Source organism: Balaenoptera physalus (genome assembly GCF_965194825.1).
Source record: "Balaenoptera physalus genome assembly, chromosome: 6".
Lineage (NCBI taxonomy): Eukaryota > Metazoa > Chordata > Mammalia > Artiodactyla > Balaenopteridae > Balaenoptera > Balaenoptera physalus.
In genome coordinates this window covers 132,212,286-132,226,302 of record NC_138885.1, presented here as the reverse complement: position 1 = coordinate 132,226,302, position 14,017 = coordinate 132,212,286, and the positions used below count along the sequence as shown (strand labels likewise).

General features: G+C 54.2%; 1 protein-coding gene across 7 annotated transcripts in view; it reads right to left on the bottom strand.

Annotated features, from left to right (window-relative positions):
* Positions 1–426: 426 nt before the first annotated feature.
* The window catches only part of DGKD (diacylglycerol kinase delta), a 110,712-nt gene continuing 97,121 nt past the window's right edge, over positions 427–14,017 (bottom strand). For 4 of the 7 annotated variants that reach the window (XM_082466275.1, XM_082466279.1, XM_082466278.1 and 1 more), the window contains 8 exons: positions 13,745–13,879; positions 13,337–13,488; positions 12,242–12,353; positions 12,065–12,157; positions 11,023–11,142; positions 4,188–4,305; positions 2,978–3,108; positions 427–2,229 (listed from right to left, as the gene is read on the bottom strand). In XM_082466275.1, the coding sequence (XP_082322401.1) occupies positions 2,140–2,229; positions 2,978–3,108; positions 4,188–4,305; positions 11,023–11,142; positions 12,065–12,157; positions 12,242–12,353; positions 13,337–13,488; positions 13,745–13,879 (951 nt within the window). In that variant the 3' untranslated portion in view covers positions 427–2,139. Of the gene's footprint in view, positions 2,230–2,977; positions 3,109–4,187; positions 4,306–11,022; positions 11,143–12,064; positions 12,354–13,336; positions 13,489–13,744; positions 13,880–14,017 lie in introns of those variants that run through there. The other 3 variants (XM_082466276.1, XM_082466274.1, XR_014265066.1) reach the window with 3 other exon arrangements.

The window sequence follows — 14,017 nt, the reverse complement described above, 5'->3', positions numbered from 1 at the left end:
TGGGGGATGATTAAAGTGACCTTGAGCTTGGAGAGGCAGCTCCCTTGTAATAAAGGTACTATGATTAAACAGAGAGGTAAGTAGAAGAGCTCCGGTTTGCAGTTACATGTTAAAGACTTAGGAGGTTAGGATATTAGCTAAAATGATGCGGCCCTCAGTAGGTTGGGCTGAAGCTGCATGTGATTAAGCCTGAGAACCTTGGTGCTACCCGGCCCCAAGGTTGTTGAATTTTTAATTCAACAGATCCTAGAACCTACACCCTAAATAATACAATGGCATTCTTCCCACTTTGCTTTTCAGCCACCGCCAATTCAACCTGTTTTTAGAGCAGCTGAAAAACGTAATTCTGAACCCAGTTCGGGAAGATTTTTGGCAACGACATCTTACGTCCAAGCACAAGGAACGATAACAAGAAACCCGACAGTGTAAGATCAAAAACAGGCTTGTTTTATTTATACACAGAACAACGTATTTACAACCCCAGATGTGGATATGTACATAGCGATACAGGAGGCGTTTGCTTCCACGGTGGGCGCTGTATAAATTAAGATCATAAATATGGGGGAAGCCCCACCAGAGGGCACAAAACCTTTTGTCCAAGACTCCGGGGATCCCTCCTCCCTCCCTCTACACTGACAGGACCGTGAGACCGCGGGGCCCCGAGGGACAGCCGTCCAGCCGCACGGAGGGCCGGGGGCCCGGAGGGCAGCCCCACGCGCGGCAACACGCACCACAACGCGCGTGGGACGCCGCCCTGCAGACGCGGCTTCGCGCAACGCTCATGTTTATGCCACTCGCTCTAACTTACTACCCTCAGAAAGTGGTTTCACGTAAACAGTGTCGCTCTAATCACTGACATTACCTTTAAACACCACGCTTGACCTAAGCCTAAGGCCGCGGTGGCCCCCGAGGGCGCGGTGGCCTCCGGGCACCGGCCACCGCGCCCCGCGTGCGCCCTCCTCCGCCGAGTCCCCGCCTGTGCGTCGGCCCTGAGGGCCTCAGAGCCCGGGGTGCCCCCGCCCGAAGCAACAGAGCAGACGGCGTCTGGCACCGCGGGCCGGGCCAGCCTGTTCTACTTTGAAACCCAGGGACTTGTGGCGACTGGGTTTCCTCCACCTCCCTCCACCTGCAGCGGCGGCAGCGGCTCTGATGGGCGGGAACCTCGGGGCGGAGAGTGACACACAACCGCCGGGTCTCACCTCCGAGGGGCGGCTGAGCGCACGTGCAGAGCGCGGCCACCCCGCCCGCGGGGACAAGCTGGCCTGGGGCAGGGCCTCGGCCGAGCTCAGCGCCAGGACGCCCGCCAGGGGAGCCCCCGCCGGCCGGAGGCAGCGGCCGACCGCGCGGCGGGCGGGGAGCCGGCAGCGCGTGTGCGAAGCGAGCGGCAGGTCAACGCTGCTCCGCCGCGCGCCCCACGGGCCCCTCGGGACGGCGGCGCACAGCCCCCGGGAGGCGGAAGGGGAGAAAAGGGCCAGGTCCCCGGCGGTGAGGCCCGGGGTGCCGCCGGGGCCGGTCCCGGCTCAGCTTCCTCCCCGCGGAGGGACGCCGACCTGGCGGCTCGAGGCGAGAAGTCGCCCCGGGGTGAGAAACTCTGGGCGGCCCCTGACGCCCCCGGCAGCCCGGGAAGCCTCCTCCACACAGAAACACGGACCAGCCTCTGTCCGCGGGGACGACAGGCCAGACGTCCTGGGCACAGAGCGGACCCCGCGCCCGCGGTCCAGGGACCGAGGGGCCGAGACGGACGGGGCGCGAGCTCGTCAGCCCCGGACCCTAACTACCGTCTGCTGGGCTTAAGGGGGAGCCAGCGTCGCCTTCGTGTCAAACTGAACCGGCGGGACGGAAGGCAGCCAGGCCGCGCTCACACCAGGGGACTCGGACGCGCGGGGACGCAGCGCGCCGGCGGGGCGGGAGACGGTGCCCCACGCTGCGCCGCGGAGGGCACGCGGAGGGCACGCGGAGGAGCCCAGGCCCGGGGCGGAGGCGGCGGCGGCTGGAAGGTAGCTGTGTTGCGGGTCGGGACCCGGAAGCCGGGCCGCCGGGCCGCCGGGCCGGGTCGGAGCGGCGGGAGTAGCACCATGAGCGGCGCCGGGCCGGCTCAGTCGCGGGAGGCGCGGGGGACGCAGGCCCAGAGGGCGGAGGCTAGGCCTCGGCGGCAGGGGAGCTGCGGCTCAGCTCCTTGATGCCACACAGGATCCTCTTCATGTGGCCCACCTTGGTCACGCCGAGGTCCTGCAAGGAGAGGACAGCGCTCAGGCCCGGGTGGTGGCGGGGCAGGGGGGGCGGCCCTGGCGCGCCGCCGCCCGCGTCCGAACACGAGTGAGGGTGACAGCGACAACGGGGGACGCGGCCGGAGACGCCGCCCGCCACGTCCCGGTCCCTGACGGGAGTCAAGGGCACACGGAGCAAGACACAGACGAGCGAGGCAGGCGACCCGAGGGCGCCACCGTCCCGACGCCCTCGGCGGCCTCTCAGCCTCTCGGGACGCGGCCTGGCCTGAGCGGCACAGAGAGCCAGGCTCCGGGAGCCCCGGGTCAGGCCGCCCCGCGTCCTCCCGAGGGGAGGGAGACGGGCGAGCGTGGCCACTGCGGGAGCCGAAAAGCGGCCAACTGGGGAAGGAACCCCGTCCGCTGGGTCCCCTTCACCCGGATGGCTGTCATCACAGAGAACGCTTCAGCTCGGCTAGCGGAGGGCTGCATTCCCCAAAGGGTTTTTAACGCTAACGTGGTTCACTGTCCAATTAGGCTAAGAGCGCGAGGCTGCCCACGGGGTCTGCTCGGGCTTTGGCCGCGGCAGGTGAGACATCGCATCTGGAAGCCGCTGCGCATCACCCCCAGGTCGTCACCCCGGGTCGCGCACAAAGGCCTGAGAAGAACGGTGAGGAGACTACTGACGCTGGGACACGGCCAGGTCAGAGGGAGGGGACAGGGGAGCCGCGGGGAGCGCAGGTGCGCCTTCCCAGGAGACGCTGCGGAAGTACCTTAAGGTCCCTCCGCTCCAGGTGCAGGAGCTCTGAGCCCCGGATGTCGTGCCGCGTGAAGATGTCCTTATACTCACAGAGACTGAGGTGCTCCAGCCAGGCAGCAACCTCCTCTGTGCCCCAGAGGTGAACTGTCGGAGACGGAAAAGCACGAGTGCAATGAGTGCCCAGAGCCCAGCGCCAAGCAGGCGGCGGCCCGCGCCCGAGACGCCCCAGCAAGCGGTGCCCGAGACGCCCCAGCAAGCGGCGCCCGAGACGCCCCAGCAAGCTGGCAGGCACCCACCACCCAGCCCCAGGTGCCGCCCCAGGCTGTGCAGAAAGAGGAGGGGAGCTGCCCGCCCTCGGGGGCGTGAGCTGCCGCACAAGCTGGTGTCCTTTCCTGCCAGGTCACCAGCAGCCTTCTGTCCCAGGAGGGACACATGGGTCTGACTGCGGCTGAGGTCAGCTTCCCTCTCCCTTCTAGAGGGGTCCATTTCACTTCCAGCCCACAGCGGGAAGGGAAACATATGCAGAGATTCCGTGGAGTCAGAGCCACCATCATTCAAAGAAACCCAATTTCTGGACAAACATGCGAAGAAGAAAAATCAAAGGGAGCTACCCTTACTGGCATCAAATGCCATCCCCAAATCCAGGCTTGGGGCCGCCCAGCACCTGAGAGCCTGGGGGCAGCTGTGCTCAGGGCCGACACTTTGAATGGAGATTCTGAAGCCCCAGTTTACTGACCCAGAGGAGAAACATCCTTTAGTGCCATTTTCTATTGATTTCACGGCCCAGGGCCACTGGCAGCCCAGGTTCCCAGCGCAGGGGCCTTGATCAATGAACTGATTAATGGGGGACGAGCAGCCCCGCAGAGGAAGCAGGCACAGGGGGCCAACGTGTGGCCAGAGTGTGAGCTGTGTCTCTGTCTTGTCACCTCTGCTGTCTCCTCCCCACCTCGCGCCCCAATCTAGCGCAGGCAGGCGGCTCGGTGGCCTGTCTGTCACCCAGAATCTGCACCGGGAGCAAGTTCAGGGCAGGGCGTGACACCGGTGAGCCTCCCACGTGGAGCGGGAAAGCCGGGGTGCGGTTCTGTAGCCACAGACGAGTCGGCGCAGGGCATGACCGGAGGCCGTGGCCCCGGGACGACGGGGACGAGCACGAGGCCAGGGAGAAAGCAGAGCCTGGGCCCCGCACAGCCCGGGCGGCCAGGAGGACAGGAGAGGGCAGGTACCCGGGGCTCCCAGGCTGCTGCGAGCTTCTCTGTTCTTGTTATTCTTCTCCTTCTTAAACTTGGTCACCAGGCGGAATTTACCGCTGCGGCTGCGCTTGGAAAGATCCAGCATCACGTTCTGTGGGGCAAACGAGAAACGGTGAGAGTCAGACCCCGGTTCACCAAGACCTCAGCCACCCCTCGACCACACAGGCACGGAGCTAGGAAGACACGTCGTTCCTGATACTCTTATTCCCGGGCTTTTCCTTGACTTTTAGTCTTTATTGCTGATTTTTAATGCCTTTAAAAAGCGGTTTCACAGTGATAAGTATCTATTTTCATATTCTATTTTTTTCATTTTATAGTGTTTACTTCTCATGTGACTAGAAAGCTCTCTCTATATTATTTAAGTATCAGTACCATTATATCAAGATTGGTAAGTTATTAGCCACTCTTCCAGCGTTGCACTGGCGGGCTTTGACTATCAGTATCACGAGTATCTTTCTAAATAAAGCTTTTCCTGCACTTTGCACTGTTTCCTTGCGATCTGCTCCCTGAGGCAGAATCAAGGAGGGAAGGGAGTAAGAAGGAGTAAGAGGGAGTAAGAGGGACACGGGGACAGGGTCCCTGCTCGGTGGCCACCTCCCCACAGAGCAGTCCAGGGCACGGCGGAGCCATCACTGCCCCTTCCCCACGGGTCTGTGGACCTTCTCTGTTGATTCTCACAGAAGCTAGGGCAGGGGTCTCCGCCAGTAAAGCATTCTGTGCACACACAAACACGTACCTGTTCTGATAACGTGTATAAACCTATTCACAAATAAAGAAAAAGTAATTTCCTTATTTTTCAGGTGTGCCACTTTCTTCCTGGCCCCGCCGGCCTGGATTCTGCCCCTGGGCCCTGTCTACCTACATCCCCACGGCGACCGGCACAGTTAGGACTGCGCAGCTTTATGACACACTTTCAGATCTGACGGGGACATCGGGTCGCACTAAAAAAACTCCACCGGCATTTTCACTGGGATTGCACCCAACCTAGAGCCTGGAAATACTAAGCATCTCCACTCCCAGTCTGTCGTGACCCTGCATCTTCATCACGCCCCTGCACGGTCATCTTCGTGGAAAGAGACCTCTTACAATGACATTTTCTAGTCAATGACTGTGCGTACTGAAGAAACTTGTTTTTACAGATGTCTTTATTCTTGGCAAAACTATCAAGCACCCATTCTAGCACAGCTGCTCCACGCAAGAACTCTACCTCCCGGGCGGTCACCACAGTCACGGGCTCTCCTGCCCCAAGACGAGCAGCCCCTCGCCCCTCAGCACCGCCTGCAGGAGGGGCGGCCACGTGTGAGGCAGGTACTCTCCAGAATCCGCACAAAATCCAATTCCTGACTCTACAACTTCTTTCTTCAATGCAAACATGAGCTGTAAATTTACTTCTAACTTTTTCAATATGCATATTTTCTTCCACTGGTAAGACGGGGAGACTAGTAGAATGTGGCTGATTATCGACCTGTTATCTTATTTAATCTCCTCGGCCTTTTAAAAGCAGATTTCAGACATCAAATTACTCCACCCATAAGTACTTCAGTATGCAACTCTAAGAATACTCTTTTGAAAACACACTCTGGCACCATTATCACACCTGATACCACTAACAAGAATTCATTTGGCTCTCATGAATCCATTTGTATCAGATCTCCCCAACTGCTCCAAAGGTCTATCCTCACAGCTGGATATGTGTGGATAAACCTTTGGAGCAAACCTTTGAATCAGGACCCTGATGGGGTTCACAACGGACACCCAGCTCTTGTGGCTCAGTCTCTCCTCCTCGGGGTCACCTGTAGAGAGACCAGGCATCTGCCCTGCAGGACAACTCGCGCTCTGGCTCTGACGGGTGTCTCCCTGCCTCCCCACTCCCCGGGTGGTCCAGAGCTGCTAATTCCATCAATCTCGTGTCCCCAGGGACGCAAAATGGCACTTTAATCCTACACGCTCCAGCTAGAATTCTTTTATAAAGAACTTCTTTCATCAACTATTTGATTTAAAGATATAACTTCAAGGGATCTACTGATAATACTGAAGTCTGGAATCCAATGTGCTGGTTTTTTAAAAATGAAATGTTTAAAGTTCTGGAGATCTGTTTCCTAACAATGTGAATATACTCAACACTACTTGAACTATACACTTAAAAATGATAAAGATGGTAAATTGTGTTTTTCTACCACAATTTTAAAAAATGAACTGGGACAAAGTCCATCTTTTTCCAGCTTTGTCACTTTCTTATATATGGAAATTATATATTCCTTGACATTTTCCCTTTGGAAGTAAAATTTATTTTTTCAAGTTGTTCTGTGACTATTCCTTTTAAAATATCTTTGAGATTTCAATTTGTGTAATTTAAATTTTTTCTGAAAAATCAACAGTTTCATCGAGATTGTAAGATTCACTGTCATTTCTTTGTATATGCTATAACTTGATTAATTCTCCTATCTGTTGTTATATTCCCCTTATCACTTCATTTTGTTCATTCCCCCCCCACCGCCGCCCCGGATTACATGTGCCAGAGGATGGTTTTTTTTTACTTTCCTCTCAAAGAACCAGCTCAAAGACCTATCACTTTTTTTCCTTTCAAATAAATGATTTTCCTATTTTTATGCCAGTAGAAATATGGTGCCTCCCCCTCCAAGGTTCCCTTTGCCCTTCACACTTCACCTCCTCCTGGTCCCTTGCATGGGGGGGACGAGCCAGAGTCCCAGAGGGTGGCAGCACTGAGCTGGAAGGCACCAGCGGAGTTGGCTGGAGAAGCCAGGAGCCCAGGAGCCAGCGTGGTTTTCCCTTCACTCCCGGGACCCCTGGCCCTCAGTTTCTGGCCTCAGGCCCCATCGGGTGAATGCCTGCAGTAACACCACCCCAGCTGGCTCCAGAGGGTTTCTGGTTTTGCAACTAAACCTCAGGTGCCATCGGTACTATTTCCCACCTACTACTGCAAGAACTAACATCTGCTCTGTCTCAGCAGCCCACATCTAGGAACCCTGGAAACCAGGGCCACTCTAGACGTGGCTTAGAGGGTTCATGAGGCAGGCAGCATTCAGGTCAGCCATCCAGGGAGGACTCGTGGTGCTCTGTGTTTGTTTCCATGGTGGCTGCATGGCATTTGGTGATAGTTGTTCTGAAAACACTTTTAGGCTTAAAGCTTTAGAGCCACACAATCCCTGTGGCATGGGCTTTTAGTACTAAGACCTGACAGTCCCAAATAAACTGAGGTGCTTGGTTACCCTGCAACTGGGCACCAGGCTGTGAGCCTCCCACCGCAGCAGCTGCTACCCTGTCCATGAACTGAAGAAAATCGTTGCCCTCCCTGTCTTCACTGAAGAATCTGCATGGAGGCAGAAGCTACCCACCTGTGCAGAGCAGCACGCTGGGAGCACAGGGGCCATGGTTTACAGTTGGCACAATTTCTGTTCTGAGTTAGTATCTGAGGTTTCCTTGTGGCCTAGAGCTGTGCTGCTCAAACTACCCCTGGAAAAGAACCAGCTTTAAAAATTCCCATTCCACAGTGGACTGGTACTTCAATGAAAGAAAGTAAGACAAATTACTAGAAAAATGAAACCCCCAAAAGGCATACAAAATACAAACCTCAGTTTTTTATTGGGACTTCCCTGGTGGCGCAGTGGTTAAGAATCCGCCTGCCAACGCAGGGGACACAGGTTCCAGCCCTGGTCTGGGAAGATTCCCACATGCCGCGGAGCAACTAAGCCCGTGCGCCACACCTACTGAGCCTGCGCTCTAGAGCCCACGAGCCACAACTACTGAGCCCACGTGCCACAACTACTGAAGCCCGTGCGCGCCTAGAGCCCATGCTCTGAAACAAGAGAAGCCACCCTGATGAGAAGCCCGCGCACCACAACAAAGAGCAGCCCCCGCTCACTGCAACCAGAGAAAGCCCGCGCACAGCAACGAAGACCCAACGCAGCCAAAAATAAATGAATAAATAAATAAATTTATTTTAAAAAATTTATTATTTTCAACATAAAGAAAGTTTCCCTCTCAAGTGCTTAAAAGTTTCTAAACTCTTCCTCTCAATTTCTGCAATGATAACAGAGAGTTTCATACCATCAGTAGTAGTCCTAGTTTAGAAAACGATCAGATTTTCAAAATGTCCTATGGGCAACAGAAAAGAAAGCATATCCCCTCTTTGCAGAGTATAAAATTCTCTCTATAGAGAAGCATGATATATACTTATATATATATTCTACATATACGTATTCTATCAACTTGCTTTGTTCAGATGTTGTGACAGTTTGTTTTACATGATTAATCACGGACTGACAGGGATAGCTCACACTACAAAATTGGGTTTCTGACACTTTCTATCATTTCAAGAAGTTGTAGCTTTACATATTTTATGCATGTAAATTAAGATTAAAATTTTGGGGGTAACCACTGAAAGAACAGAAGAGTACATATTTCCAAACTAGTAGAGGGGACAAACAGAATTGTGTGGGAAGAAGGAGAGACTCATCAATCAAAAAGGAGAAACGAAAAGAAACAAAAAAATGGGACAAACAGAAAGCACAAAATATGGTAAAAATATATCTAAATATCATAATCATAATAAATGTAAATAGACTGAACTCTCCAGTCAAAACACAGAGTACTGAATAAAAACCCAAAATTTAGCAATGCTATTTATAAGAGCGACACTCCAAATAAAGCGTGAAAGTGAAAGTATGAAAAAGAATATACCAAGCAAGTGGACTTGAAAACAAAAAGAATTAATAAAGGCCTTTATATAATGATAAAACTTGTAGGCACTCAATAACATAGCCTCAAAATACATACAGCAAATATACACAAAACCGCAAGGATAAATTGAGACATCTACATTCACGGTCAGAGAGTTCAACAGTAACTGACAGATCAAGAAGACACAAAAATAAAAAACAAAGTAAGGACTTAATGATGTAAATAATTACAACTGGATATAAGGTACATTTATAAAAACTGACCACCTTTTGGGCCATTAAGTAAGTTTCAACAGATTTCAGAGTACTGGTAACATACAAACAACTGCCTTTGAACACAGTGAAATTAAGTTAAAAATCAATAACAAAAAACGTATTAGAAAAAAATCTCACATATTGGGAAATACATACTTTAACTCATTTAAATGCTGTATTAGGACAAGATTTTATCATTATTATAACCATCATAAGTTTATCTCAGAATTATACAGTATATAGTATAATGATACGGTTATTATCTTTTACCAATATAAAGTGATCCTCTATCATTTACTGCCTTAGGTATGCAATTCTATTTTTACATTGTTACTTCGGATTTTTTATTGTGTTTTCTTGAAATTGTTTTATTTTTAATCTTTCTGGGTCACAATTTTTTATTGAGGGTATGGAAGAGAAAACTGGGCTCCTGTGACTAGTATTTGGTTAGATTTCTTTTTTTTTTTAACACAATCTAAGAATAATTTGCTTTTAAGAGGAGCAGTTATATTATTTTCTATTTTCTTATTTTTATGCTGTTAGCTCCACCGTTACTACTTCTTTTATTTTCTTTTACGATACAGACTACATTTTGCTTGTGTCTTTTGTGGTGATTCAAAAAGACATACACCTTTTCAATTTTACTAGAAGCTACCTTTAAAACTACGTTTAAGTTTTTAAAACATAATTAACTCTACCTTTCTCTAATTATCAAAGTCAAGAACTTTCATTAACCTTCCTCCACCGTAAGAGGAGGGATTTAATGTGCCCTCACTCCTGTCCATGTCCTCTTCCCTGTCTCCCCACTGCACTGCCCACACTTCACAGGCTTTGAAAACATAATCTGGAATCACAGGCCTAGGTTACTGCTACATTTGTTGAATATTTTACATATTATTATCTTAGTAATTTTCTTTAAATGAAATTTTTATATTTATAATTAACTACAAATTTTGATGAGCTTGGCCTGGCCCTCTGAACCAAAATGTCCTCATTCTTCAGTTGCTGAGTTTTGTTTCTTGGCTGGAAAGCCTCTGAGTCAGTTTTCCATGCGGGGTTCACATTTGTCAACAAACGCCTGCATGTTCAAGAAGAGCTCTGGACTGCCGGCCCCCTGTCCCCTTGCCCTATTGCTGCCCATGGGTCCTAACAGTCAAGCCGGCAGCAGGGGCGCCTAATGTGTCTAGCAGTTCTTTACCTGGTGAACTTTTCTCCTGGCCCACCTCTGTTCCACCCTTGAGAGGAAGGCCATCTAGGGTTTGCCTCTCTCCAGGTGCTGCCCGCAAAAACCAACCACCAAACAAGCGCATCTCCAGGGCCTTCTTCCTGCCTCTCCTGCTTCAGGAGACACTACCCCTGGGGCGCATATGCCCAGGGTCCCATCTGTTGTCCCAGCTATAAGACCTGCGCAAGCTGGGGTCTCTAAATACACACAACAGAAAAGCGTGACTGTGAGTTGAACACACCAACTCTGCCCTTGTCAACAACAAACTCCCAAGAAGTTGCTGTTTAGCTAACCGATGTGCCTCCACACTGGGGGCAAATAGTGGGGCTGGGCTCAGCCTTCTTTCCACCTATGTCCTGGACAGCCCCGCAGTTCTGTTGCCAAGGGCAACTTGTGCCCCACTCACCAAGGGTCATTCTTAACAGCAATTCCCAATTCCTTCCTACCTGCCGAAGTTCATCTCTGTGCCTTGAAGGCATCTTAAAAGAGAAGCATGGGAGGCCAGATGAGGGGCTGCAGGACCAACACCATCTTAATCCCAAAGCTGGACAGAGCACGTGAGTTCAGGCACCGAAGGGAGCGCCCCTGTGTCCAGGGACGCCGCGCTGAAGCCCTGTGACCCACATACCTCTTCCTCACCAGGCTCCACGGGCTGGCACAGCCAGGGGGTGTCCGCCAGCTTCCTGAGCTGCTGGCCCATCTCGACGAGGGCAGCCGTGAGCCGCTCCTTCTGAGGGGGGTCCAACTGCTGCTCCAGGCAGGGAGGGAAGAGACACAGCTGGTGAGCGGCAGGGAGGAGCTGGGGCCGTGGCAGAGCCCCACGCAGACGGGAGGTCTGCCCCAGGGGATGGGCTGCTCTCAGAGAGAGTTCTAAAAACTTGCAAGGAACCTGAGTCACAGACGCCACTTAAGGGCCAGACTCAGAACCTGCCCTCGTAGGTAGTGGCGGGCGAGAGAGTTAAACTCTCCTCTCGTGAATGATGGGGCAGGCCAAGCTCGTCTGAAAATCGCACCAGCAGGGCTGACGGGTCGTCTGCTCTGGTTTCCTCGGGACCCTCTCTCGGAAGCGGGGGAGCAGTCTGCCTGCACCAGAGCGCAGGAAGCATGGTGGGGCCGCGGAGGCAGCAGCTGGAACGTGTCAGGACAGCGCGGTGTTTTGGCATGAGAGCAGAGAGTGTGGAACTGGACTCTTGGGGGGTTCTCCAGTGCCTTCCCCTCCGTGACCTTCCACATCCTCGTTTTTTAAAACAAGGAGGTCGGCCAGGCGCTCTCTCGGGTCTGCCCTGTGCTGGCTTCTGCGATTCAATCCAGCTCCAGCCGCACGCCTCCACAGGGCTGACTCATCAGCCAGGTTTGCAGGGCTGAGCGAGGAAGGGCGGCCGACTCTGGGGGCGGGGAAAAGGCTGGCCAGCCTGGCCGTGGCGGTGGCCGCACACCTGGGGGGTCTGGGGCAGAGCGCCGTCTACGACACAGGAGGTCCCGTCCGCCAGTCTCGGACACCCTGGAGATGACGTGGCGAGATGGGGCCGGAGGGTTTGAGCATCGCCACACCGTCAGCTCAGATGGCCTCTGAGGCCCCTCCAACGGGGGGCCTAGAATTCTCAAGGCCGGGGATCCTGGGCTGAGACGGGCTGCCCTCTGTGCGCACAGCAAGCGGCCCCCCAGCTCACCAGGGCCAGCTTCCCCGCCAGCAGCAGCTCCGTCTCGCTGCGCAAAGCTCTGACGTTATTCACCATCTCCAGCACGAAGCTGCAGCTCAGCCCCTGAGAGGAACCAGAACAGACACCATGGAGACGGCCCGAGGGCGAAAGGGGTCCACAGGAGAAAGACCGGAAAAGCGCAGGCACCTCTGTGGTCCTGGGCCTGCCGTACACTCGGTCCATGGACTTGGAGCTGGCGTTGACGGCGTGGGCGAGCTCCTGCTCCACGTCTCGGTGGGACTGCGCTATTTCCCGGATACTAGAGGGAGACACGGCACGCATCAGACCAAAGAGCGGCAGCCTGTGAGTCACCTCGCTGGAACGCAAGCCCAGGTTCGGCCCAGAGGGCCGACAAGACCATGACTCGACCGTGATGACCCGTGACGGCCGATCGTTTCCTGACCGCTGGCAGAGGAGGCCTTAAATGGGAAATCTGACAACAAAATCCCAAACTTTTCTAGAAACTCAGCCAAGGAAGTAAATGCCCAAAATGAGACCGACACCTTGTAAAACAGAGAGCGGGTAAGTAGCAGGAGGCAGAGGAGAAAGCCAGGAAGAAGCTGGACAGGGCCGTGGAGGAGCACCTGGCCTGCGGCGGCTCCCGGGAGGGAGAGGTGAGGCAGGGAGGGGAGGTACAACGCAAAGACACAGCCAGACAGCGGCTGAAGGGGGTCAGCGGATGTGGCCACCGAGAGGGCCCAGGTCACCAGGCGGAAGGGCCATGCTGGAGTGAGGTGGGTGGACACAGCGGGGGGTGGGGAGAACGGACAGTGGGCAGAGCGGCGACCACCGTGCTGGAAGGTCCGCAGTGGCTCTGGGAGGCTGCGTAGGAGAAGGAAACGCCTTTGGCTGCTGGCTTTTGTTTTTTCAAAATAACTACAAGGTCTGCTTCTTAAGAGCAAACCCGCTCTCTGGGGGGTAAAGGATGCAAGAGGGGTACTATTCTCAGAGATCCGGGATAGGCTGTAAAACCTATGAGCTGCCTCTGAAAACGCCTGTGGTGTGAAGCTTCCACCTGCATAAACCCCGAGTAATCCCTGGAAGACAGTTAGTGAAAATACCAAAGCCCGGGGTTAGCAGAAACCCGGGCCGGGCCCTCGGGAAGGAGGCAGACGGCACATAAGATCCGGCAGGGGCATCTCAACGCCTGCTGCCCAGCCACGGACCTGGGTCGTCCCAGTGACGTCAGGGGGCCCGGGCGCGCTGGCGGAGGAGTGGCCGCGGAGGGAAGGTGGCGCCCACCTGTGGATGAGGGCCCCCGCTGCCCGCCCAAACCGGTCCATCTGGTCGGCTTCCTCCGTGGACAGGATCTCCGGGTGCAGAGAGAACGGCGGGGGGCGGGGCAGCTCACACTTCTGCTTGTCCTCCCAGGACTTCAGGGCGCTCTCAAAGGCCTAGGGCGCGGGAGCCAGCGTCACACTCCCTCCTGCGAGCACAGACCTAACCACAAGCACCGCTGGGGCACGAGCGGGACACCGGCTACAGAGGGAGACGTGCTTCTTAACGCTGGGCGAGAGGGAGCGAGCCCAGAAATTAGAGCCCTGTTCACTTAACCTTCAAAAAAATAAATAAATTCCTGGAACAAAACGTTACGAACTCCAGGTCTCCTCCTAGAAGGGGCACATGTGCGCCGCAGGCAGTCCGTCTTACCCGGTCCCTGGTGAGCGTCTGGGCCCGGTTCTTGTGGATAATCCGAATGTACCCTGGCGGCTGGATCCAGGCCTCTCCGTCCACCTGCACAGGTACGCCCTCATCCCCCAGGATGGAGATCTTCACCGTGCGACACTGAGCAAACATCACAGCCGTCACCGAGCTGCCCCCGGGAGCCCTCAAGTGCTGTCGGCACCACAGGCACCGTCCTGCCCTACACACCCCTGCCCCGGCCGGCTGACCCCTGGGGTGACACCATACCCCCACCCCAGC